The sequence below is a fragment of the Pomacea canaliculata genome, linkage group LG5, assembly GCF_003073045.1.
Source record: "Pomacea canaliculata isolate SZHN2017 linkage group LG5, ASM307304v1, whole genome shotgun sequence".
NCBI lineage: Eukaryota > Metazoa > Mollusca > Gastropoda > Architaenioglossa > Ampullariidae > Pomacea > Pomacea canaliculata.
Window position 1 is genome coordinate 10,944,831 of NC_037594.1, and position 27,909 is coordinate 10,972,739.

The 27,909-nt window shown below is 39.0% G+C and overlaps 2 protein-coding genes across 10 annotated transcripts in view; both read right to left on the reverse strand.

Annotated features, from left to right (window-relative positions):
• The window catches only part of LOC112564432 (A-kinase anchor protein 9-like), a 54,476-nt gene extending 37,724 nt beyond the window's left edge, over positions 1-16,752 (reverse strand). For 5 of the 9 annotated variants that reach the window (XM_025239257.1, XM_025239254.1, XM_025239260.1 and 2 more), the window contains exons 1-14: positions 15,488-16,751; positions 14,684-14,805; positions 14,047-14,485; positions 12,842-12,987; positions 12,425-12,517; positions 11,622-11,807; positions 9,514-9,704; positions 9,064-9,338; positions 8,208-8,351; positions 7,497-7,727; positions 6,856-7,068; positions 3,517-3,561; positions 2,191-2,423; positions 1,665-1,784 (exon numbers count right to left, since the gene is read on the reverse strand). In XM_025239257.1, the coding sequence (XP_025095042.1) occupies positions 1,665-1,784; positions 2,191-2,423; positions 3,517-3,561; positions 6,856-7,068; positions 7,497-7,727; positions 8,208-8,351; positions 9,064-9,338; positions 9,514-9,704; positions 11,622-11,807; positions 12,425-12,517; positions 12,842-12,987; positions 14,047-14,485; positions 14,684-14,805; positions 15,488-15,896 (2,847 nt within the window). In that variant the 5' untranslated portion in view covers positions 15,897-16,751. Of the gene's footprint in view, positions 1-1,664; positions 1,785-2,190; positions 2,424-3,516; positions 3,562-6,855; positions 7,069-7,496; positions 7,728-8,207; positions 8,352-9,063; positions 9,339-9,513; positions 9,705-11,621; positions 11,808-12,424; positions 12,518-12,841; positions 12,988-14,046; positions 14,486-14,683; positions 14,806-15,487 lie in introns of all 9 variants that reach the window. The other 4 variants (XM_025239261.1, XM_025239253.1, XM_025239259.1 and 1 more) reach the window with 3 other exon arrangements.
• The window catches only part of LOC112564436 (involucrin-like), a 28,317-nt gene continuing 16,360 nt past the window's right edge, over positions 15,953-27,909 (reverse strand). The window contains exons 2-8 of the mRNA XM_025239264.1: positions 21,846-21,962; positions 21,479-21,598; positions 21,062-21,230; positions 20,166-20,230; positions 17,916-18,051; positions 17,069-17,281; positions 15,953-16,883 (exon numbers count right to left, since the gene is read on the reverse strand). Of these exons, the coding sequence (XP_025095049.1) occupies positions 16,768-16,883; positions 17,069-17,281; positions 17,916-18,051; positions 20,166-20,230; positions 21,062-21,230; positions 21,479-21,598; positions 21,846-21,962 (936 nt within the window). The 3' untranslated portion in view covers positions 15,953-16,767. The remainder of the gene's footprint in view (positions 16,884-17,068; positions 17,282-17,915; positions 18,052-20,165; positions 20,231-21,061; positions 21,231-21,478; positions 21,599-21,845; positions 21,963-27,909) is intronic.

Below are 27,909 nucleotides of genomic sequence, written 5' to 3' on the forward strand. Positions count from 1 at the left end.
TCTTCCCCTTCCAGCCAGTTGGCCAGGGGACATCACTCTTCTAATCACTACAACCAAGGCCTTCACCACACTGTGTCAAAAGATATGGGAAGAAAAGAAATGGCCAAAAGAATGGGCTCAGTCTATCATCATCCCACTCCCTAAGAAAGGGAACCTGAGGCAGTGCCAGAACTACAGAACCATCAGTCTGATAAGTCACCCAAGCAAAGTAATGCTCAGAATCATCCTCAACCGCTTAAAACCTATTGCAGAGGAACTGCTGGCAGAAGAACAGGCTGGCTTCAGGGCTGGAAGAAGCACGGTAGAACAGATCTTTAACTGCCGTGTTATGATAGAAAAACACCTGGAGCATCAACGTCAACTATACCATAACTTCATCGATTTCAAAAAAGTTTTTGATCGTGTCTGGCACGATGGACTCTGGCAGGTCATGAGATCATTCAAACATAGAGGAGGACTGATCCAGATGGTAGCAGCACTCTACAAGAACGCCTCCAGCGCGGTACTACTCAACAACCAACTAGGCGAGTTCTTCGCGATGACGATCGGGTCCGTCAAGGTGCCTACTCTCTCCCATCCTTTTTAACATCTTCCTTGAAAAAATCATGCAAGACACCCTCCACAACCACCTTACCTCAATCTCCATTGGTGGCAGACCCCTGTGCAACCTCCGCTTTGCAGATGACATTGACCTCATGGCAGGCAGTAACAACGAACTTCAGGATTTGACGGACAGACTCTCCAGGCGAGCGGGGGCCTATGGCATGGAAATAAGCTCAGAAAAAAGCAAAGTAATGATTATTTCCACCACCGACAGCAGCAGCAACATCGTCATGAACGGCCAGAAACTGGAGGAGGTCAACAGCTTCAAGTATTTGGGTGCCACCCTGACTAGAGATGGTTGCTGTACAGCAGAGATCCGTATCAGGATTGGTATGGCAACATCCGCAATGTCCAGACTGGATAGGATCTGGCGAAGCAACTCAATCAGCTTCAGTACCAAGCACAGGCTGTACAAGTCCCTCGTAGTGTCAATCCTACTCTACGGCTGCGAGACTTGGACGCTGCTTGCCGCAACGGAAAAGAAGCTCCAGGCCTTTGAGAACAAGTGCTTGAGAAAGCTGCTCCGCATCTCGTACCGCGAACACAAGACCAACGCATACGTACGGAGCACCGTAAACCTCCCTCGTGGGCCCACATGAGCCCCTTCTGGCAACAGTGAAGCGGCGCAAAGCTCGCCTGGTTCGGACACGTCACCCGCCACAACACCCTGTCCAAGACGATCCTACAAGGAACCCTCGAAGGGAGCCGTCGTCGTGGTCGTCCGAGGAAAAGCTGGGTCACCAACATTAAAGAATGGACCGAACGCGAGATGCCAGACCTGCTCGCATCTGCTCAAGACAGGACCGGGTGGAAAATTCTGTCTGTTGCTGCTGCCGGACGGTCCCCCCTACGCCCGGACCGGGCATGGGACTGACCTGACCTGACCTATGGTGGTGGTGGTTGGGGGGTGAAACTACATTTTATGAATAAAAGAAGAAAAATCTTCTCAGCACAGAGGAAAATGCAGCAAAAGTTTCCTTTTCACCAAGTTCTACCTATCTCATTTATTACATTTATGCATCTCAACATTTCACTAATTGGTTAAAAGCAGCTTCACAGACCTCTCGATGCAGAGAAACATGTGACCCTTCCTGCTTATCTTTGTCTTGCACCTGCTGCCTCAGTTTTTCAATCTCACGTTGAAACTCTTCTCTCTCAAGCTCTCGCTCATTCATCTGTTCCTGCAAAGACACACATGGACCAAGGTCGTAATGACAAATATTAACTGAAGATGTGAAATGCCTTTCCAAGGATAGAAAATCAGTGCCACCCATGCCCTAAAATAATAAACACTGTTCCTAAATTCTTGTCAACACTTTGGCACTTAGAAGCTGGTGGAAAATGTAGTAATTTCAGCTGATGATGACAAAGAGAAGAAATGTTAACCAGAATTTAATATGTCTACCAACATTCATAAAAAGTTGTATCCCGTATCAAGACCAGAATATTCATTGTTAAAAAATTCTACTGTTTTCATCCATTGGCATCAGTAACTTGTCTTCTAGAAAAACCATCATCCCCCGACTACAAACATGGATTGGTGGTGGTGGTGGTGAGGGGAGGGGGGGCAACCGAGGTAAAACTTACATCCAGAAACTGTTTGTTTGACTTTAGCTGTCTCTCTGTATTCTCTAACTGTAATCTCAAATCCTCTAATTGTTCTCTCATCTCTTCTCTCTGGCGCTGAAAGACTCGTTCCATTTCCTCTAGAGTAGCCTCCCTGTCTTGCAAGGACTGCTGTGTCTGGTCCAAACGATGCTGAAGCTGCAAAGTCTGTTCCCGTCTCTCCTGTTTCACCATGTTCACTTCAACAAGGAGCGCTGTTTGAGGAGAAAATGATTTAAAGTTAAAACTTTGTTGAAAAACTTGACAATGACAACTTACCTGTAGAACAGATCGATTGTTTCCCCACAGACAGTAGTCATTAAAAAAAAGAGAATGCTGACTATAAAGTAGTGGAGAAAAGGGACAAGATTTACAGCACTATGACAGAGACAGAGAGTGATCTCTAATAAGAAATATGCCACAAAAAGCTTAATAGCAATTCAAAGGGACTTCTTGCAAACATACATATTTGGCATAGATATTAAATCTACTGATTAGAATTGACAATAAAGAGCTCAAAACATGTCTATCATGCCTTGATGAATGCTTGCGCACATGTACATATATACAGATACCTTCATGCCTTGTGGTACTTAGCAAAACAAACTGTAAAGAATATTCTAACATACAGAAATACTCAAACTGACAATCATGATTACTGATGTGATAGTAGTGCAGTGACAACAAACAAACAAACAAACAAACAAAAATAACAACAAAAAAACACTGTACAAGACAAGCTATAACCTGCTGCTCTCAGCCTGCAGTCTCATTATGCTTAAAATGTACAAGGCTGTAAGCATAAGAAGCCTAGATGAGGTAAGTTCATCCCATTTACATTAACGAGAATTCTAGCTGGGAGACAATGCAGTTCTATGCATTCTTAGTTATACCAGCCAATGCAAGCTACTATACAATGAAGCATGTGGTACAGAGCATGTCCAAAAGGCAGGTGAGCGCGATGTTATGTGGATGTCAAAACAACACATCTTGACTTGAGGAAAGTGACCCTAAGTCGCTGTGCAATAATTACAGGGTCTGGGTGACACAAGCCTAAAACTATGAAGATGCCTTGTCCTACACATATTAAAGGCTGAAGATGCAATCCTAGCAGAACTTTAATGAGTTGATCACTTTGGACAGTCGTATGGCATGAAAGGCAACCATCTAGGAAAATGATTACAAAAACTGAAGTTGTTCAACCTAAATATCCATTAGTTTGAACAGTGATAAAATATTTGCGCTGAGTTGAAGGAGCAGGAGTTGGGCATTAAAACCATCTGATTTCAGACTTTTGGGAAAACTAACCTTGCTCTTCTGACTTCGTGGCATCACCGCCTGTCATTGACGATTCTGTGCATATATAAAAGGCCAAAGGTCAAGGTCATGCTGGACAGACAGGCTATCATAGATAGTAAGAAAAGATGACAACAGTAAAAGTTATTCATGCAGTAAGCACACGTCACAACAAATATGGCATGATGCACTTAGAAAAACAATTACGGTGAATTTAAATTTAAAGATATTAAAGTGTTAAACAAAGTTTACAAAGGATTTAAAAGAAACCAAATACAGAATAAGTTTATGAAATAAAGTGATCATATTCTTGAAAGTACTTGCTTTTAATTTTTTGTAAAATAAAAGTGCATATGTGGTGAAATGAAAAAAAGAGGGAAAAGCTCCACGAACACATGCTGACATAAGAATATTCTCATCATTAACACACATGCACAGAGCCAATGACAGAAATAAATTCTAAGGAAAATATGACCTTATCATTACCCAGTGATTAACTGGTGAACAAAACCATTAAATGCTGCCATGATGGGATACAACTGAGATGAAAGCAAGCCATGGCCATACTTTACAGGGTGCCTTATAATGTATTCTTTCCTACTTTACACCTTTTTAATACTGCCTGCCAATTAAGCTTGTGTCTTGGGTAACAGTCAATGATTGTATATTTCTTGCAGTCAGCATAATATGAAGCTACTATCTTACGAAGCTTTGGAGCAAATTTAAACAAACTGTAAATTGTTGGACTAGTATTGAAATAATATATCTTGATTTGTATACAGAAATAAATGGCAATGAAATATAAGCGGTTTTATAAAGCAGCTGAGGTGTAATATGGTCATGCAAGTTATTACAACCTCTTCTTCAACTATATCTCCAGTGCACAGTCTGTTTCCTAAGAAGAAAATAAGATATCATATGAATTTATGGTCAAATTACTGATCCTGCAGAACTATATAAAGTACATAAATTCAAGACCCAGACTTTTGTGGCGTTTTCATGTAAAAACAAAGCAGTGCAATTCCTTATAGTATACAGCCTCCACCAAATTAAAAAAACTTCAAGAGAAAGTTTTTGGTGAAGGCATGTTGTGAACACATTGATGGAAACAACATTGTTAACATATTCCCAAAAACCTCAAAAAGAAGGGAAAAAAGCAAAAGGTCAAAGCAATGTTTTAATCAAGTAGTCATGAAAAATTCAACATTTTGAAAGCCAAAATACAAAGCATAATTTTTCCTGTTTGAGAAAAGAACATCTGGTGGAAAGCATGAAAAGAAAATCTTCCATGAACCGTTAGATCAGCGCCAACTGTGAACAGTGTGAACCCCAAAAAGGCAAAGTAGAAGGCAAGTGAAACAGGAAACAAAATGCGCTATTTAAAAATGCAACTTTCATCAAAGGTGCAGTCTACAAATGAAAGCCCTTACCTCGCCAAGGTTTCTATCAGTGATTCATCAGGTTCTGTCACCATGGTAACCAACATGACTGAAAAGAGCTCAACAGTCGGCCTTAGTTAGTAGTAATGTAAAACTACCAAGATAATACGCATATTTACATGCAGAAAAGTAAAGTGGAAGTCAGGAGGAAAACACAGCAATCCTTTGAGGACAAGACTCTCAAATAAAAGATTTGGTTTTTCAGCAAAGAAGTAAACTGTGGAAGCAGTGTCCAGATATAAAGTCATATCTTCAATTTTCACAAGAAAGCAAGAATGTTAGTATAAACAGACATAATACTTTCCTTCTCATTTACTGCTCAAATGTTTTTATTCACCCAACTATTCTATTCATTCACTGCTGATGGAATAAAAATTCCAGGTTTCTCCACCATCTGGTGATACAGAGATGCAGAATATTATCTAACCTTGTAATATAGCTTTATTTTTTACAAGACCAAAAGTATCCAAACACAAAAGAAACCCACAAAAAAACCCAAATCAAACTTTATGCCATTAATTAAGACTCCAACATAACTGCATTCTGGAATATGAAATAACCACAAACATTTTCAAACTACAAAACTCTTTCTGTAGACATGTGAGCAGCCAGTTGAAAATGAAATGCATGCAGCATATCTTGGTAAAACGCTACCAACAAAATGGAGACTTTAAATCAAGTAAAAAATGCTGCAATACACAAAAGTCTGAGTCTTTTATTTGTCTTCTTCTCCATGACCACAAGAATGATTATAAATGACTGTGTCCCAAGAGAACAAACTAAATGGCTAAAAGTTTGCTATAGCACAGTATGTAACTAAACTCATGCATTAAGATGCACAGCTACATAAACTGAAATCCAAGTAATTTCAACTGAAAGATTAAGAAAAAATGCTACCAGTAACATCCATGTTCTTCTTACTCAAATCACTCTACTATGGTTAGGAATTCGGGAAGTCTATCATTACTTTTGTTCTGGTAGATAACATCAGTAAGACTTGGATTGTAGCAAAGGACTGGTAGGTGCAAAGTTGTTTTCTAATTATTGGATAAAGCTCAGGTCAAGATACTACTTCCCCAAATCTGGGTAAATTCCCTTTGTGAGATATACACTTCTTCTGTCACTGTGCACAGAAAGAGGTGAAAAAAATAGACAGGATATGTTAGAAGACTTCAATGAGAAAGCTGGAGATGCATGTTAATAAGACATTTTGTGATATAACAATTTTGACCTCTTTCTGTGCAGCATAACAATATAGTAAGTGAATATCTTAAGAATGGAAGAAATGTATTTATCCAGAATTGGGGAAATATCTGCACCAAGATTTATCCAATCACTAGAAAAAATTGTGTACCCCACTAGTCCTTTCAACAGAACACACAACACACTGTTAAAGAGGCAGCAACAGTTAGTTAGCTCTGAAGGACAGAAAAAAAACCCCACATTATGTGTCTGCATATGCCACAAACCTCTGCATAGAATTAACTTTGATCTGTGAAATTTTAAAGAGTAAATGTATATGCACAGTTCTGCTTGTGAACTCATCAAGGATAGAAAAACTTTCCTTGACAGATTGACCTGTTATGAACCTGCGAACATATCTGCTTTTATTTCTTTTTTTAAAATAATTTTTCGGTTGGTAAATTTTGTTGATAAATTTATTTTCCTAACAGAAGAAATTCTGAGCTGCTGTTGAACTGGACAACACCAGTATTTTTCTCAAATTAAATAAGCCTAGCTACAAGGAAACCATCCTAATGTAACAGCACATTTAAAAATTAAGATGCTAGCCATTCTCGCAAAAGGTATGCCACTATGAAGATCCCCAAAGGTATAAAGAGGAAGATGTAATCAGTAATGTTTCTGTAGTTAGAAAGGTGCTTGTGGTCTAAAGGTGGACAGGGATCGGAACCTTGAGCCTCTTGGCCAGCATTCTGTTGTAGTAGAATTTGGTGACGTTCAACATCTTGTCGCCGGGCCTCCAGCTCCCCTGCTGCATCCTGGAAGTCTTGCAGCTGACTGCGTGTTGTCTCAAGGCTCTGGGCCAGCACCTCCTTTTGCTCCTCCAACAGTTGTATTTGTTCCTCCATAGCCTCCCGCTCACTGCTGTAACCTTTGATTAGGCCTGTGATAAATAAAAAAGCAAAAGGCAAAACTTATTTGGACCTGGCAAACACTGCCAAATGCTACAACTTGATGATGCCTGTAGCAAACACTGAAATTTATTATGAGATATAACTTGATGAATACTGACATATAAGATATAACTTAATGATGTCCTTGGCAAACATCAGAACAGTTATAAAACTTGCCGTAAATCTTACCATCCAAAGTGTATCCAGTAAAACAAAGACAGGAATGAAAAATAAATAAAAAAATTCTCCCCCACCCCCCAAGGAAATAAATCTGGATATACCTTTCACTATCTTAGCGTGAAGATTTTAAATAAAAGAAAGACCAAATGAACTTCTGTACAGATTAAATAATTTGCTTGTGCCTTTGGCACAGGACCAAGTTGCTGGTAGCAATGGTTGCTGGGCCACTGTCCCTCACCTTCTGCTTTGTGCAATTCCAGACTGAAGTACTCTTTTGCTGACACTTCCTGTCGAAACTGCTCTTCCAGGTCTTGAATGCGTGCTGCCATAATGTTACTGTCATTAGAACGAGCAGCAAGTGACTCCAGGAGGTCTGCTTGAGTTTTCTTAGCCTCCATCAGCTGCTGTGTTGTCTGACCAATCAGGTCCAACAAGTGACTGACAGCACTCTGTAGTCTGCCTCTGGCATCTTAAAAATAAGCATTATGCGTTAACAAACATGCTCAGCAACAAGAATTTGAGTGACTGTAAAAATGAGTTGTTTTGTATGTAAATACCACCCACTTACCTGTGCTGCTACATGGCAGATACAAGGCAGAAAAATATAACCATGATATTAAAGATAACAGCAGGATGCATGTTCCTCTCAACTGTTCCTCAGTCTGCTCCCTAAGCCTGTTTCACTAATGCAGATTTCAACTTTCAACAATTGGCACATTCCAGTGTAAATATACAATGCTCTTGTTTTTTATACTCCACTGTATGATCACTGTCTTCTTATTTTCGTCTTACCTTAAAGAAATTAGAAGCTTGTGATCCAGTTCAATTTTTTGTAAAGGAAAAAACACATGCATAAAATGAACATATATGCATATATAATAAACCTGCCTCTGACACATTGCATGCACACCTTACCCCCATAACAGACCCACAAAGTAAAGCTTTAAACCTGCTACTATTTCCTCTCCCTCAGCACCAATGTCTGGGCCAGTGAAAATGGAGTCAGTCAGTCTCTGTGATACATCCAACCCTTCATCCGTGGCAATGGACAGAATGGAAGTCTCCTCTAGGGTAAAGCTGCTGTCTGCCTCACCTGCAGCAGATGAATATTTATACTGTTTAACAAACTCTTAACATTTTTATTGCCAAATCAATCAACAAGTAACACAAAAATATGAAAAAATTGCAAATAGGGTCGAACAAGAAAACACGTTTCTGCCAAACTGGGTATGCATTAACTGAAATAGATTTTATTTTTGTGAAGCTTCACTCTTGTGAACTGATAATGTTTTCATTGCTTATCCAGTGTAAAATTAACATAAAATTATTTTAATTCAAGGGACTTTTGTTTCTTTTTTCAGTATTTAATATATTTTCAAGGGTGTTCATGAGTCTCCAGGCACTTTTAAGAATTCTAATCTAATCTTGGAATGTATGTGACGTCCTCATCACAGAGAACATCTACAGTAAGACAATTTGCACGACTGCCTTTGGCTACAAATTACTTCCCAGTCATTCAAATTTAATAATTCATCAGCAAGGCAGGGCAGTTTGGCTTTCAAACTCACTGCAGTCTATTGCCCTCTTTAATAAAGAAAGTTATCATTATTGAATAAAGATATTCTTTGAAAATAAAAACACATTTCCTTTATATTTACTGTAAACATCAAGAAAAATTGTGATCTGGCATGTTCACATGAAGAAAAACCTGTAAGACACGTGAAGTACAGCCTTAGTACAACTTGGTTACTGAAATACATAATACTTATCCTTATGGAAAATATTTACAAGGCACAAAAGCACACCTGGTTGCCAGCTGCGTTCACTGCGTGGAGATGACATGATTCCAGCGCCTTTTGATATAACATTGTAGCTGCTAGCCATCGCACCTGCTCCACCAGAGGCCAATAAGTTGTCATGGTTCTCCAGTGGAAGGGGGCAAGGAGAATGAGGGCGAGGCCCTGATGCTGACACTATGGTTTGCAGGCGACGATTAATTCTGTCTTCTACCTCTACATAAGTGTGGATAGAGTCGGATAGCAGCTGCAGCAAGCGGTTGTTGGTCTGCTGTATGGTGTCTCTGGTAAACAGAGTTAACAATGGTCATTAAAAGAAGACATAAAAATAAAGCATTCAGATTACATTTCTTACCAGCTCTTTAACAATTAAAACAATAAAATGAAAATTTTTGTTAGTTTTTTTGTTGTTGTCATGGTGCTTAAAAATTAAGAGCATATCCTGCAGATAACAGTTACCTCTCTGCACTGATCCTGTCGAGGTCTGACTGCAGCATGGCTACCAATGACTCACTCTCTTTACTTCTGCCTGTTCTGCCTGCAGCTTCTGCAGGTGGTGATGATGAGGATGCTAACACTGTGGTGTCTTTAAGGATGGATGCCTGCTTCTGTTCCAGTTCTTGAGTAAGTTGTTCAATCTCTGCCTTTAACTAAGTCAAGCAAAATATCTTATAAAAGCAGCCTAGAAAAACCAGACCAAGTTTAAGTGGTACAGTTATCTTTTTCTTTTGCTTTCTCCTACATTTTTTCCTATATTTTGGATACAACAAATGAAATACAATAAAACCGACCCTACTAAGACTCTCTGAAATCCACCAAAATTAGATTACTGAGAGGAACTGTAGCAGGGAGATCAACCATTCTGCTTTCATTCCAGGAACCATGAATTCAAGCACCTATAAATTTAAGTTTATTTATTTCAATGATGAAATACAGCTTTTAAAAACTACGCTATAATGCTTTTGTCATCTTCCTTTCCCTTGGTCATGCTTATTCTACCATTTGTGTGCTTGACTGAAGATTTATAGGGGAACTAACTCTCCAGGTAAGAACAATCAATACACATACACAGCCCCTGCAAAGATGAACAGAGCACGGGTCTTTTAAAGTCTCCAGCACTTAATTTTAACAGAAGAAGTTATGTGGTGTACCGACAACGCATGAACAGAGCAAGCCTTCAACTCCTCCTGACTTACTATATCAAACATGCCCATGCGATGAGTCAACATATTAAGATCATATCGTTCGAACACCTAAAGATGAATTGACCTGGGACCAGGCTAAATGAATGCCTGAGTGCATTTCATGTTAACCAAACATCTGCATAAACGTTTAATGAGAACATCCAAACTCAAGAATAATGAAACAAAGGCTTCTATAAAAAAAATGACCCCAATGATTTAAGAGAAGCATAGACGTATTAACCGGCAATGTGTGATTTGTTCTCTGAATGTGTATTGCCAAGAAGCCATTTTTGTTTAGTAAGATAGTGGTTGAACACGTCTAAACAATGTATGGCTCAGCTGGTAAATATTTGACTTTACTAGCTTGTCTTGTTATAGGAGACCAATTTGTCTTTAGGACTGGATCAATTTGACATGCAAATGGTATATATAAGGGAGCATGGTCTGGGTTGCAATGACCAGCTACCCATGCAGTCTCTTTTTAAAATGTAATTAATTTAATGTGATTTCTGAAGAAACTCATAATATCTGGCTAATGATCAGCCAGAATCAGTCTTTTTTAAAATGTACTAAATTTTTTTTTTTTATTCAACGTGATCTTTCAAAAAGTCATAACAGAGCACAAACTGTTGGTCATAAGTTGGGTTGAGGAGGGAGTAGCTATAGAGATTACATTTTCATAGCGAAATATGCCAATGAAAATTTTTGGGTCATAAAAGGGAAGGTCTTAATATGGAGCTTTTACTGCAAACAAGAAAAGAACAAATATAAAAGAACAAGAACACAAGTACTAATCCTGGGTAAAAAGTCATAGTGATTTTTGGCTGAGGTGTGTAAACAAAAGCTCTAGCAGCATACCATGATGAAGAAAAAGAATGCAGCTTTATTTGGATTGGGAACCGCATTTTAAAACATCCGAACTCTTGAAAGATTTTAGGCCAGAAAGTGGTTAGTCCACAATATTAGTGAAGGGGTTTGGTTGGACCCTCTTTGCCCACTGCCCACCCAGCAAATGGGTGGGTACCCAACTCATCAGTAAGGAAACAATGTGGTGCAGCAGAGAGATGGGCTCCATGTTTCCAATGCCATGTTTAGACAATGAACATCATTGCCCTTTACTTATTTTATTTTTTCAACCCTAGAACCTTACCAGCAGTTCCTTTTTAAAGTCCACAAGGTCAGTTCAGCTATTTTAGTTTGATCCCATTGCTGGATTTGAGGTAAACTAAAGGGAAGATCCAGTGAATTTTAAAAAAAAAGATCCTCTAGCAGCCTACAATAGTTTGTTGAAGAGTCACACAAATTCCAAAAAAAGTTTATGTTACTTTTTATCCCAGTGGAGATAATTGCACTTCCTTGTTCTTTCAGCATATTTCTCCTTACCTGCTTGATTCGTTGTTCTGGCTCTGGAGAAGGCAGTGGAGTTTTAACACCATTAGCAAAAGATCTGGTCTTGCCTAGCAGAGAAGAGAAGCTGTGAAGGCTACCCTCCTCGTCTGTCTCTTCGTATTCTAGGCTGCTGTGTATATCAGGAGTTTGATTGCCATCTTTACCACTTTGACTGGCCCTCTGATCAACAAAACCCGAGTGATAGCTATATAATTAAAGATTATGCATAATAACCTTCAAAAATAAAAACTGTTTTTCAAAATCTCATGAGCAATTATTGTTCAAAAATGATATTAGATTTTAAATATTTTAAATGGAAAGACTTATAACTCCACAAAAGTTATGCAGAATAAATACAGAAATACTATAATCTTGTCCTGGAAAATATATTTTAGTATATATGTTCGATGTCTATTTTCTACATTCCCTACATATTTTACCTAATTTTTAAGTTGCAGTTTACCTCTATAAGTTGTATTGCAACATGCAAAGTGAGCACACTTCCTAACAAAAAGCAGATGTTGCACTGCATAAGATTATCATATTACCTCCCCTTTCATTGCATTTTCTAGTTTGGTTTGGTGCAAAAATGCTACAACCAAAAATGTGAAAGACACTATTACTCAAATTTAGTGGAACACAGATAATGCTATGACATGAAAAAAAATAAATAGTTTGATGCATCATGCTTTACATATATACATAGTGTAAGGTCTTTGCAAAGCATACGACTTACATATCACAGACACTTCTTGCTTAATTCATATGTAAGAGAAAGCAGGTAGATGGGTGCAAACCTCAAATTGTGGAAGCAAGGCAAAGCTTATTTCTGATACAGACTGCAAGGCCTCTCTGCTGGATTCATTCAGAGTTGCAGACCCTGTGCTTAACTGCTCAATGTGATGGTAGTGATGATGGTTGTGGTGGTTTCATAGCATGCGGGAAATAAGGAATAAATCAGACATCAATATATGGCTGACTTTTAAATCTAAGTCTGCAGAAAGGAAAGCAGCATAAAAGACCATGCTGTTTGAATAAATGTGCTTTAAAGACAGGCAGGAGACACTGCAGTTAAGCAACAGGTATAATCATAATAATTATGAAAAGGAAAGAAAAAATGCCAGCTATTTTGTGACCTGCTGTTAAACCCCTTTTTCTTCTGAACTGAAAGAGTAACATTTTTAAAGTTTTATTTTGGAATTAAAAGTTGTTACCATTTTCTCAGTTTTTAACTGTGTGGTCTGCTGGGATGTTTGTCGAAGAGATTCCAACTCTGCAAGAGCACAATCCAGCTCTGATTTTAAGACATCAGTGTCAAGGGCTGCAGCCTCCAACTGGTCTTGATGCTCTGCTTCGAGTTCTGACAGAACAACAGGAATTAAGTACAATGATTTTTGTTCTATTATTATGCATTTGTGCAATTTCTAAATACAGTAGTATTAACTTATTCCAAACAGCAGTAAATCTGTAATTTCGATAAATAATAAAACGCCAATGCTATGGCTAGTAAAATAACATCAAAGTCTTTCTTCTTTCAGCCTGCTAGGTTCCTGTTGAATTGCATTCCATAGAGTTGAACCTGGATAATTAGGATTTGAAATTTGTGCAATGGGATTTGGTAGGTGGTAGAATTTTAAGATCGAATCAAACGCAAATGGTGTTTTAAACGAACTGTTTTTTTAATGTGTGTGTGAGAGAGAGAGATGTGAGAGTTCTGTCCCTTTGCCTAACAGGCTGAGGGGATTGGCTCTATTTGATTTTGCTTTGTGGTCGTACTTCGATTTGGATAAAAGCGTTGGACCCTCATATTTACACGTGCTTCTGCTGCGTTTTTCTTCCTCATCTGGTTTGCGACAGGACTGTATATAATGTTATTTTGAAGTGCAAACTGTTTGGATCTATCTGTTGGATTCCATTCCGCCATGCATCACTTGCTTTGGGATCGACCTTATGCTGCATTGAATAAACTGAAGTGATGATCACCCTCTTGCAGTTTCATACGATAACGTTTCTCAAGATTACTCAGAATCTTATCAGTATTCTCCTGATGTCAATAACCTTATTCTCTGGAGTTGTTACCATTAAATCTACAGTGATCATCCTTTACTGCTGGAACGCAGCAAATCCTCACAGTTCTTCGTTCTACATTTTTGTTACTATTTCGTGATTTTGTTCTACATCTTTATTATTTTATGATCTTGTTCAGCGCAATGGGTCCACCTTTGGCTGAGATATTGCGATTTATAAATTCTCCCTGATTATTATTATAATATGTCCTTTCTTCAAACCAATTTTTTTTTTACCAGCCTTTCTTTCAGGACGACCATTAGAACATAGCAGGCATTTATTACAACCCATCCAATCAATTCCTTGTTAAATTTCCTTTGCACCAACACAAAAAAATTCTTGGTATACACACCTGAGAGCCTAGCCTCATACTGTAGTCTCAGTTCATCTACTGCCTTCTGTTGTTTTGTCTTAAGCCTGACCACTAACTGACACAATTCAGTCAAGTCAAGACGCAAACTGTGCAACTCAGATGCAATTAAATCATCTCTGTCCTCCGATTCTGCATACTCATCATCCTTCACATTTGTTTCCTTCTCTTCCTCCTTTGATTTTGTTAGCTCCTTTTCTGAGGATACTTCCTGGCACTCATCATCTGAGACTGACAGTTCCTGTCTCTGTTCTTTAATCATGCCATGGAGATCTGCTATGATGGTCGCATACTTCACAGTAAAAGAGGATTGGAGCTTGTTGAGGTCTTGCTGGTGCTGTTCTTTTATCTTTTCTGCTTCAGCTTCCTGCTCGGACATGAATCCATCCATGAGCTGGCGGTGTCGCTCCACAAATTTTTTCTGCAAATAAAAAGGAAAATTCAAATCGATAGCAATCGTAAGCTATCTATCAGTATGCCAAGCACCAACATACACTTTTCTCCTCAATATAAATGTTACAAGAGGTTGCCATCATTCAACTGATTCCATAGACTACACTTAAGAGAACTGGTAGGGACAATTTTACAATGCTATTGTTTTTGGACAGAGTTGATTTACCTTCTCAGCAGCAAGTGTGTCATCAAACTCCTTCTGCATCAGGCTCTTAGCTAGCTCCAGTTCCATGTCATAGCGATCCTTCAGTAGCTGCTCCACACCCGCACCTTCATGTTCCTCTATGACTAAAATGGTTGGAGGCACATTCAGAGAAGCTACATTTACTGATCATCTCCCATTAAGCTAACATAATAATAATTCTTATGTTGCACCACTAGCAGCTGCTCACTAAGCACAACACATACAAGAAAGTTGCAGTTAAATATTTCCAGATAAGATGAATTTGAAGCTAATTTGTGAAGGCTCCTTGTGCCAGGATAAGCCTAAAGTACTGGCAGGGAATTACAAACTATGTGTCCAACTGCTTCAAGAGATTGCTTGCCAAAAATGGAGAGGAAGAACTTTGATTTTTGAGCAGAAAGACCTCATAAGAGTGATTTTTGTGTGAAAATGCTTTATACAAATTAGCAAGCAATGTTTTTAAGCTACTTAATATTGCTTGCTATATAACTGGAATTCAACAATCACCTGCAAATCACAAGTGAAAATGACTTACAAAGGATATACCAACTGTGACAGCATTCTGAGTAGCAAGTTAAGACAGTTTTTTTTAAAAAGTATATATTTATTTTTTAGCTTTGTTTATTCTTGTTTTGAAATGAAAAAATATACCCCAACACTCATGCCATCAGAACTGATGATAAAATGAGTATAAGACAATTTTTATTATTCTATTCATCTTATACACTTAAATTGCAATGCTTAAGACACCTCTAGGATAAGGAGGAAACATGCATAAATATATACCTTCCTGTAATCTGTTGTATTTTTCCTCTGTCTCCAACAGTTGATTCTGAAGCCTTTCAATCTGCTCCAGGTAAGTATTGCTCATTTGGGTCTTCTCTGCCTCAAAGGTCTGCTTTAGCTTTTCCACTTGTTTGTTGAAGTCTGATTTTAGCTCTTCTTTTGAGGAATCAATATCAGCACCAACCAAAGTCTGCGATACATCAGTGCTGATGTGTTCAGTTATGATTCCTGATAATGGAATTTCCCCAGACATCCTGCTAGAACCAGCCCCATGTGACGCCAAACATGCCTCATGAGTAAATACTGCCTCTTGCACAGTTTCTTCTGTTTGGAAATGAGGCGGAACAGAAGTTTCAAGAGCAGTGCTGGACAGAGCAGACTCCTCCCCTGGGCAGATATAGCAGAACATGACTCACCAGTTATGCCTAATGTCCGGGCAGTCTGCTCTACAAACTGGCGTTGTAGTTCAGCTGCCTGTCGTCTCAGCTCAACCTCCAGCTGAACCTGAAACTCAGACTGAAGTGAATCACGTTCTACCTGGGCCTCATGTTCCAGCTCCTGCCGCACAGCTTCGAGAGCTTCCTGGTGCTGATGCTCTATCTCTTCAAGCTGTTCTCGTAATTTGCACTCACGCTGCTCTACTGCTCTCAAAGATATAGTGGCCTGATCCAGTGCTACTTTGAGCTTGTGCACTTCCTCTTCCATGGAAGAAGGTGAAGCAGCAAATCCACTGTCACCTACATCACTTTCCTGCATGCCATACAGCCCATCCTCATGGGCCTCATTTTTCAAGCTGCCCTCCTTTTCTGTGAGCTCCCTGAACAGTTTCTCACTCTCCACTGCCTTCTGGTGGGCCTCTTTCAACTGGCACTCTCTCTCCTCCAATATTGTGGCCACTTTTTCAGCCATCTGCTTCTGCTCCTCAAGGTCAGCTTCCAGTTTGCTCAACTTTTCTATCAAGTATTCTGTATTCTGTCTCTCTTGGTAAAGGTGTTTCTCCAGCTCTATGATCTGTGCATTTTTCTCTTCCACGGCCTTAATCAGCTCCTGCAGTCTTGAACCTTCGTGTCCATACAAGCCCCAAGAAGAGGAAGTTGTGTCAGCGTCCACTTTACAGGTCCCATCAATAAAAGTACTCTTATGAACATAATCTTTCACAAACACAAGTCTCTGGGATGTCAATGGAGAGTCATGTTGTGTGGAATCAAGAGCAGCTAGCTGACTGGTCAAACAATCAATGGCATCATCAGGAACATTCAACGCTGTCTGCTGAAGGGCAGCTATCTGCGAGTAAAGGAGTCTTCTAAGTCAGTAATACGCTGTTCATATGTGGCCTTGACATTCTCCAGCTCAAGGTCTTGCTGCAGTTCACCTGTTCCCTGCATTCCTTTTTGTTCTTAAACAAAAAAAAACCACCAACCAACCAGTCACATGACCATAAAACAATAACACAATGAGAGTGTGAAGAAAATATTTAATTGGTTACTGATGTAAATCAGGCAGAAAACTTATGTAACTTTCCAAGTACTGAAAGTATTTAAAACAGTAAAACATGTTATGCTATTTGGAATGAACACTTACCATTAAGATTACTCAAGCGTGCCTGGAACTCATTAATTTGCTTTTGGTACTGCTGCTGCAAAGCAGCCATCTCCTCTTGCAAGCGTAAGACATCTTGTGTCTGCTGCGTGGCCTCTGCTGACCTCTGTTGTAGTAGATGTTCATACTCAGCCAGTAATTCACTGCGCAAGAATAACACCTCTTCCTGCTGGGCCTGCAGAGCCTCTTGTATGGCTGTAATAATGTCCACATGTATCATAAATACATATGTGAACACACAGACATATACATACACACATACATAGATTTAGTGTACTCTAACAAAAATTCTGATAAACATTTACAATCAATATGAACACTTCCTTTGCTCAATGCAAGTTTGTCAAGGTCTTGCACTAACAAAAAACACACACACAGAGAAAGGAGGAGAGACAGAAGCAAACAAGGCAGTATGTTAAAGCATTTGCATGTTCAAAAACCCATTTTCATTAAAAGCTTGAGTAATGATTCCATCAAAGCCTTATGTCTGGCCCCATTCAGCAAGTCCAGGTTGCCCACTAATGTCTGTCATATTGAGCAAAATTCCATCAATATCTTTTAGACTTTTACTACAAACGTTTCTGATGTCATTTGCTATAAGGTCATTTGGTATTAAAATAACAAGATAACCTCAACAGCTTTATAAAAAGCTAGCCCCTTTTAAAAATGTTCAGAAGGCAGCAAAAGTCCTTAGAGTGCAGATGCCAAATTTGGAATGGCTGAATGAAAACTGTTTTAAAAATGCTCTGCCATTCAGTATTAACTATATTTAGTATTAGTATTGACTTTATTTAGTATTCATCCTATTTTTGCAGCCAGTTTTTCCTACCTTCAGCTTGCTGTGCTGTAATGATACCCTCTGGAGAGCCACTCTCTTCAGCCTGGTCTTTCTTCTCTGCCTTTTTAGCAACATAATCTTCATGCTTAAATGTCAGCATTTGATTCTCCAGACTCTTGGTGATCTTCTGTAACACACAATCATAAGCAAGACACTTTAAAAACATTCTAACCTCACCTGGTTTACATATATGTAATATATAAAGAAAAAGATCAAATGGCACCATGTCTCAATTTTTACCACAGAAAATGGTTCGCTTAAATTTGAATAAGCTTTACCTTAATTAAACAAATCTGATTTATCTTGGTATTTTACAGGTCACACAAATCTTTTGATAATAATACTTGTATGGCATAGAATTCCAGCTTGTAGCCAGGCATAAATGCATAAAGATTTAATGTCCATTTAAAGATCAATATTTAAACAGTAAATCACTAAAACAAGAACCTGCAATACATTGGAAAAACAATGTTGGAGGTATAGTTGATGTTATAATGTCTCAACTGCAGTTACATCTGACAGAGCTAATATTGAGAACCTCCCCCTCTCCAACCTCATCTGGCCAGTAGACTAATTTTTATTTTTGTGGGTTTTAACAACTTTGTCCATATTAAAGGGATATCATTTGCAAAATTATTAAAAAGTCAATGGCTTGTAATTCCTATAAAAGTATATATTTATTTGAAATTCAAAAAGAAAGCTACTGCTTATGGTCACCCTTTTGATTGGTTGAGATATTATGCTTTATAAATTCCCACTTACTATGATGGAGAAATAATGTCCAGAAGAGAAAATGAATTCTTTCTATACAATTTGCTTCTGTAGCAGCAAACATTTTCACAGCTACAGTGTATTTTGCACACCATAATGCAAACTGGGTAGTGTCACAAAACACATCACACTTCGTAAAGAAATGAATGCATAAGGGGAGAACCTGTTGCCTTCTTCAGAAATTCTTTTACTATGAATTACTTTGCTTAAAGAGCTATAATAGTTGACCCATCAGGCATTTTGCAATATTAAAAGTAGGCAATCAGTCAGTTGATCAATGTAATGAGTTGTGGTAGGTTGTGTATTGTTTCGTGTATGAATGGTGTCTTGTGGCTGACATTTTGAGTCCATCATTTGTTCTGTAACCTGAAGGAGAAAATATGTCATATATAAGAGAAAAGCAGTTGCTCAAAAAATGGCCAAGTGAGCGGGAAAAGAATGGCTCTGTCCGCCATCTTGTTTGTAACTCTCTCAGTGACATTCATCTGAATTTGTGCCTCTTCGATTCAATTCCCCTATAAATCTCTTCATCCTCATCATCATCTTTTGGGGCTTGTCAAGCGTTGTGTTGTGTGTGTAATATGTGGTGCATATGCAAGGTAAGTGTATGTTCACCATATTACAATCAAGCATCCTGTTTGAGATGGCAGCCAGTTACTTAATTTGACATGGATTTGTATTTCAACAGCCAAAAAACTATGATATAATAGTAAATAATATTTAAAGTCTAATGAATATTCTAAAAAAATCTTTCATTTTTTGGCACTTTATTTTTGCATAATGTGTAAATGAGTTTTTAAAAGTTCTGCATTGTAACATACATTCATGATACGATCTCTCTCCATTACATACGGTTTCCATTTTTTGTTTGAAATTAATACAGTAAAAACAAAAACTATATTTTTTTTGCAAATCCTATCACTTAAATGTTTAAAAAATGCTGAAACAGCTTGTCAACGATGGTTGTCTATTGTAGGTTAACAGGTGTAAATACTTCACATCATACTTCATGCCACCACTACCATTCTAAATGTTCAATCATGTCATTTTTGTGCACACTGAAAGTTAAGAACAAATTGGTTGTGTTAACAAAAGAGGGTTGAAATGAGTTACTGAAGCTAATGGCACTGAACTTAATTAAGTAGGGTAATTGGAAAGTTTGCTGCGCATTATCAAGTAATGACACCTCCTGAAGAATTGGTTAATTATAAAATTTATTTTGAACATAAAATTCAGGTCTAAACTTTTTGGGCGAAGGGTGAGCTACCTGTTCCTAAAAGATAAATCTATAATTGAAAAATAAAAATTTTGATTTCTGTTTCTAAAGATGTTTTTCGTAACATATTGCCTAAGGATCTTTTGGAATATGCAGCAAGTGCTTAAAACACAGAAAGCTCAGAGTTTTGATCAATTAAACTTCAGGAATTGTTTATAAATAATGATAAAAAATTACAAGGGATATACATTTACCTCTATCAGTTGCTGATATCTCCTTGTTAATTCTTCACTTGCTGTCAGTGTCAACTGTCTATCACCTAAGGAAAAAAAAAAAAAACACAAATAAAAGAATGGAGGTGCAAACCACTTTTTGCTCTGTCCATCACAGCCTCCTGAGGCTGTTGTTCTCAAATACCAGATTTTCCTCTTCATACCAGCAAGTAGAGTCCACTCATTCAACATGATTGAAAGTGAACATGAGTGAACTGTACAGCCTGATGGTACTGTTGCACCAGAAGTCTGTCATGGAGCTGCCATCTTTGGAAAGGCTGACTCCTAAATACTTAAAGTTTTTCATTTCCTTAAGCCTTCTAGCATCATGTTCTCCAAAAAGATGAACAATAACAAATGACAGGAGGATTTATTAAGGCATCCTTAACAAATCTCCACTGTTGTATGAAAAAAAGTGCTCATTTGGTTATCCAGTGGTACAGTACTTACTAAGTTCTTTACAGCTCTTGTACAGCTTTTTAGTGACATGAATTATGCCCTCTAAAGTTTAATTTTTGCATCACATCCCACAGCCCATTGTGCTAGACTTTGCCAAATGCCTTTTGTAAGTTGATGAAGTGGTAAAGATCCTGTTGGTACTATAGGTTGCTTCATTACAGAGAGCTTATCCTACCAGATACCAAAAAAGTTACTACATATCTGAAGGACTCTCATCTTCATTTTTTTTTTTGCTGGGGTCATATGTATAACTTGTGACTGCATGCATATTATATTTATAAGAGATGTGGAGCTAAAAAGACTTTTCTCAGCTTAACATTTCTTCCCATACCAAAGAAAGAAGAGATTGGCATATTGACAGAGGGTACAACACAATGGAATCAGGAACAAAATGGTTGATGTCCTCTCCTAGCACTGACCTGCATGTAAGTTATCGAGCTCAGCATGAAGGGCATTCAACTGGTCCTTGTGTTCCTTCTTGAGGTGCTGCAGGTGTTTTTCATGCTCCTCCTGTATCAGGTGTACTCTAGCATTCTGCACCTGCTCCACAGCCACACGCACCGCTACCACCTCTAGCTCCAGGTCATGCTGTGCAACATCAACAGGCTGAAGATGATTTTCGACTAACACTAAACACATAATCAGTCACCAATGACAAATCTTCACATAAAGCACAAAAGCTCTAGTATATAGTGAAATACTGCAAAGAACCTTAAAACGTATAAGCTATCATAAATTCATAATTTAAAAATCAATGTACACTGAATAAATATCAATACTTAACACAGCCAAGAAGAAAGAATGTTGTGCCATTAAAAGTGAATGGTGTAACTAACTTGGTGCTGTGCTTGAAGTTGCTTCAGCTGCTGCTCATGTAGCTCCTGCAGCTGCCTGACAACAGCATCCAATTCTCCCTGTTGTGCCTGTGCAAGCCCATTGCGTAGGCTTGTAACTGCCTGCAGCCCAACAAGTGACATTTTTATCATACATGGAGACCATTGCAGGGCAGTCTACTTATCTCAGGACTTCACCCTTTTCTCTTCTCTATAATATACACATGCAATTCACTCTCATCACAAAAACCATATTTGCAAAAAGTTGAGTCTCCAGGTCTACAAAACTCATCATCTATTGCAAAATTCATGAAAAGAGAGAGAGCGAGCGAGCACAGTTTATGCAGCAAACATGGTGTATGTAGCCTACTTGCAAGTACTGCTCCTGAAGCTGCTCGTGATTCTTCTCACTGATCTGTCTGTACTCCTCCAGCTGCTGACGTAAGGACGCCATCTCAGCCTCATGCTTCTGCTTGATGCTCTCAAGCTGAGTGACAGATACAAATAACAATGCATACAGGTTACACATGTTGCATATAATAGCATTCATGCCATATCAAAAATCCAATTATTGTCTGTTGCTACATACCAGAGGCAACAAAGCAATCATCTGTTTGAAAATATGTTGCCATCAATTACCAAAAGCTGTTCTCTAGTATTTCCCTTTGATGCCAACAATCAAACAACTGGAATGATCCATCCCCCCATGAATGTGCTAGAACTATAGAGTAGTTAGAATAACTGCACTAGATATTACTGATATGTCAGAATAGTCTAATATTTCAATTTTAATTATACTTAACACAAACAAGCTACTGTTCTTTATAAGTGACACAAATGTATAAAAAGAAAAAAAGTCTGCATATGAATCACAGTATTTCTCTAAATGTTCTTATACAAAGATGAAAACCCTCAGATCTGTCCCCAAAGGCAAGATTTCCATCTTAAAGGCATATGCAGTGATACACAAAATCAAGGACAGAAAAAAGGGGGAAAACTTCTAAACAAAAGAGAAAAAATATATTTTTTTGTAAGGCCATTATGTGAATGATGTGCATGATGGTGGTCAATATTCACAGCCAGTGTATTAATTACTATATACAGCCATCAGATCCTTAAAAAAAAAAACACCATAAAATTCAATAGTTATTGTTGTTCCTAACATGTCTGAATATGAAAACATTTATACAGATCGAATGAGTGGTGATATTTCAGATATAATCAAACACTGCCAGCACAGAATACAGGTATTTTGTGTGTATGGTGCATATCACTATGAAAAGTGAAGTGACTATTAGTTTTCTAGACTCAGCAGAAATCATCTTCTGTTCTGCTGCAACCTTTAATTTAATGTGTGAATTTGCATGGCATGTGGGTAGTGACTAACTGAAGCTGACACACTGTGGCAGCCAACACAAAGATATCACAGTAGAGCCTGACAGCCAGGACAAACATCTCATCAGGCTGTAAGCACATCACTTCCCACTAAGTACTGCTGCGGCTGCGCCCTTTCTCTGACCATTATTTCCGGTATGGCAAAGCATAACAGTAGTTTCTGGCTTACACAATAATTGAAAATTGCGCCTACAAAAGAGGTCACAGTATGTTGCTTGAAGCCAATCAGGACTGTTGCAGCAATAATCACTACTGGAGATGGATTAATTACAGCTACATTTTGTTGAGCAAAGGTAAGCTCTCTTCAGCAAAACAACCGGGAAATGTTTGAATCTGCAAAACTACAAATATATCCCTCCTTGTCAAATATCAAATTTCTTGCCTAAACTTTGTTCATTAGCAGAGCAAAACCCACGCATGTATAAAAACTGCTATCCAGACATTAGAAAGGTCACCAAATGTAGCATCTGTTAAATGCTGCTACCATCAAAGCCACTGCAAAACAACTGTCAAGTGTCGCCAAGTAGTTAAGAACTGGAAAATGGTGTTCACGAAGCTCTGGATTCTTGTGAAGAATTGTCTTGCCGTGTTGGTAATGAACAGAAGCTTAAGAAGAAGCTTCAAGTTTTACTGCGTAACATGTAAACTGAAGTTCAACCATATCAGCCTCTAGAAAATTGAGATATGACTTGTTTGGCAAATGACCATGTTATTAAATATACCAAATGTATGTAGTAGTAACTTCAGCTCCAAATGAACACATCTTCAATAATGCACAATCTTAACAAAAGTTAAGCAAACAGATTCGGATGTGTGAATGCACAACAGAGGCATACATTGACACAGCATCAAATGTGTGTTCAAAATGTCAAAGGGTTTTGTGACCCCAAACTGGTTGAAACTATGAATCAGCTATGGAAAGAATGGTGCACTGGAGCATGGCTGCATTCACAACAGAAGCAAATGGAGAAACACATACACGCTCTCTCACTGAGATGGTGAGCGGAGATGTAACAAACAGAAACAGACTCAAAGGATATGAAGGATTTTAGGCAAGGGTAATAAAAACATGTTTAAGTTCACTTTCCACAGCTGATGTCTTTTGATAACAAAATATTCCTGGATCTAATAGCAGCAATCATTCCAACCTTTATAATTCAAAAACCGCGCGTCTCTACACCGTTTATACACAGGCTTTTGTTTCAGGCGTGAAGCCGACTACAAAAAACAAGCAGTTTCAAATCTCCCGCACACAACGATACCTTCTTGTGGTACGGTTCTATAAGCAAGCCTCCGGGCACCCAGCTGATAAGCACCCCCTCCTCGTTCGGCAAGTGTGCAGGCTCCATGGTGCCGAGTCGGTACATAGCTCTTTTGTCGTGGCGGCACCCCTTCTGCCAGGAACGGCTTGCCAGATTCCAGCAGCGAGTCAGTGGCCTGTTGACAGCAGGCGCCGGCAGTTCACCGCCCTCCCCATCAACACAACGCCCCTACGCCTGCTGGTTTCTTGACCGCGCGCGCTGTCCTCCCGTGTCTCGCCATTCCTACCGCTGCCCTTAATCACGCGCTTGTCCAACTGTTTTCTGACACCATTTGATTTGTGCCACGCAGTCTCATCAACCCAAAGAATTAGGCCGCACTCAGTGGCATTCCATGTGTCAAATCATGCTCTCTGTCAAAAAAAAACAACAACTTCCGCCAACCATCCTCTTAATTAGTAGGTCGAGTCGTGCCCTCGGTATCTACTGATGAGGAGCAGCGACAATAGAGGATCCAGTCCCAGGGACTGTGGCCGCCGAAAAACACTTCCGCGACCAGTTTGGGTGATAACCAATAAGAAGTGCCTACGTCTGGCCTGGCGGCAGGGCGAAATTTTAATGCGGAAATGGAAAGTCGGGGAGATGCGGGCTGCTTTCTCTATGCGCGCCATATCGTCACCGACTTCCTATGATGTGCTCTGTGCTTACTGACGCCATCGCTTGGAGCTGCCACAGGCCACGGAGACGGGTAAGAGGGTGGAAGAGGGGTAGTGAAGAATCGTCGCCAACAAAGCAACATTAAAGATTAAATCCCATCACTTGTGCCAAGACCAACCCTCAGCACAGACAAGTCTTCAAACACGAGCGTCATTCAGGAAACACTGTTGTGCTGTCTGGACACCATCACCAGGAACAGTTCTGGGTAGTTTGAGAAGGTATGTTCGTTTTCGTCGTCCTGCTCTTGAGGCATATTTTAACTCCTCGCTTGACCTATGCTTACGAATAGCCACCAATACATTAATGGGATTTGGGGAGGTGGGGAGGGAAGATTTAAAAGTTTTTAAAGTTCACAGCGCTGACCGTCGTGTACCCTGCTTTCTCCACCTCCTTATCTCCTATAGCGCGAAATCATCTGGTGGAAGCCTTTTCTTGCCCAACCAGCCATCCAGCCAGACTTGTAAGTTACCCCATGCTTGGCGCTGACCACCACAGCAATTTACAAGCAATTTACCTGCCAGTCTTGTTTGGTTTAATTGTGTGTTGCTTAATGTCTTAAACCCCTCTCTCTCATACACGCATAGTGTATGGGGTGGTGTAGCAACAAGGGAATGGGAAGAAGGACCAGCACATGACAGGGTATTGTTTTCTAGATCTCACACACTGGCTGGTTGGAAACTGACAGCACACATAAAATATTTACCTAGGTTCTACTTTCGCTGGGTAAGGTAATTCCGATGCCAATATACTACTAATTAAATTCTCATGTTCAAGCCACAGTGAGTGATTAAGCTGACATGACCTGAGAAACTCATAATGTATGCCTGTGGAAGCAGTCAGGTGTGCACTGCTGGATAGCAAGCAACATCATTATTAGTTCATTCTTCCATCTGCATGAAAATAATCTCACAAAAAACATCATTTTTCTTCCTGGTCAGTTACAAGCAGTCAAGCAAATCCAGTCTGAGCATCTGCAGGAGTTTCAATAAAAGGTAGAAATTGTTTCCAACAAAGGAGCATGCCTTTTATAAGCTCAAACTTTTCTGCAAATGTTCTATCTGTGGCAGAAAAATTTTCTGATGCCACTTTAACAAAGACTGTTCTCAAACTTTTCTCTAGGATGCTAGCATAATGTATATTTTCTAATAAATAAATCAATTACATTTATCCTGCAAGTATTTCGACTTATATGAAATGACTACATTTTAAACTCATGCATACACCCAGCATCTGTGTGTGCTATTAGACTAATTGCTATTGCTTGTACTGCCTGGGGCACTTCTGGGGAAATCAGCTCTATAGGGCTGTTAACAGAAAAGCAGTTAAGGATTAAATATAGTGAAGTTAACACATTTATTGCAAGTCCAAGCAAAAAAAAAACATATGTACTTTCTGCAACAACTTCAGACAAATTCTGACATTGCTCTGATGATATTTACTGGCAGTATGAGACAGGTCCTGTAGTGTCCTTTTCAATGTAAGACAGGTCCTGTTCTGTTTTGACAGAGCATGATGGTAGTGCGAGGCATGTCTTGCCATGACTTGTCAATGTAAGACAGCTCTTGAACACTGGGTGCAGCAAGCTGCCATGCTCTGTTTAAATACACCTGTGATTCTAGACATCTAATCAAATCCTCCATCTGCTTGGCTTACTGGGCTCCCTCCCTCATTGGAAAGTTTTCATTTCAGCTTAGAAACCAGATCCTGCTGAAGTCTGCTGTAAACAATCTATCTCAGTGTTTATCTCCCACCACAAAATTAAATTTAAAGAAACAGGATCCAGTTGAAGCAGCAGTAAACAATCTAGTGCCTAAGTAATCTATTTAACAGCCACAATAAAAGCTGCTAACAAAGTCTATAAACTTGACAGCAATTGCAACAGATTTGGTATTTCAAAATCTACCAATAAAAACAATCCATTCTAAAAGGGTTAGCCTCTTCTAATGACAAAAGATGACTCATCTGCAAAGAGTCATTTTCAAGTCTTTCTTTTCTAGTGCCCAAAATAAATGTAGGCACTATCCTCAATCTTTCTGTAACAATGTGATCCCTGCTATTGACTGACACTAGGTGCAGGTTAGTAAAGATGAAAAGAAAAACAGCAAGAATCTCCCCTTTGTGGCTACAGCTTGTCAACAGGTCATGTGCTAGTAGCTACTCATTCCAATATCTTGAATGTGGAAAAGAAACAAACTGAAAAAAACCTAGGTAAAATCCAATCACTGCTAATCAGCCAGGTATCTGTAGGCACACACACACAACCATTGAAAATGGAAAAGAAAGGCCTGCATTCTTATCAGATTTACAGTGGATCCTTTCTCCCTGCTAAATTCACCTTGACTAACAACCTAGAACCTATGGTAGACCACATGCCTTGCTTAATTCAAGTTTTTATTTTTTGGGTCGCCTGTCAGTGATATGACACTTAACACTGAAGCAAAATCCCCCCCCCCACTTCAACCAATAATGCAAAAAAAAAAAAAAAAAAATCCCTGGTATTATTAATCGTCTCACAGAAATAAATAAGTCTTCTTTTAAATATGCGCTGCAACACTATATCTGAAATAAACAAACATCACAGAAGTTAAAGCTGGGAGTTAATGACCCATGAGCTGAAAAATAGTTTAAAATTCCCACGTGGGTGGAGTTTCCCTCTCTTCTTAACCTTAATAGACAGCAGAAGACGAAACGTAAGTATAAACAAGCTTCCAACTTCAAAGTCTTCAAAATATATCCCCGTACCATCCAAGGTCATGCTCTGATGCTCACACAAACAAAACAACCACATTTTAGATTTCTCTCGTCATCCAGAAAAGCCCCTATTATTAACTGAATGTTTATGCGCAAATAGCAACTGATTAAACAGAATGTTTATCCACATTTTAGTAGCAACCGCATGTTTCGTATATGTAGATAAATAGTATATAAATCCCTCTACTCACCTCACGCACATCCATGCACAAATATCGGTGCATTCAATTACACTGTCGTACGCACGAACTCAACGCATAAGCGCCAAAGCCTACGGGGCAGTAGTGCTAACAGACACCTCGCCAGCCACTA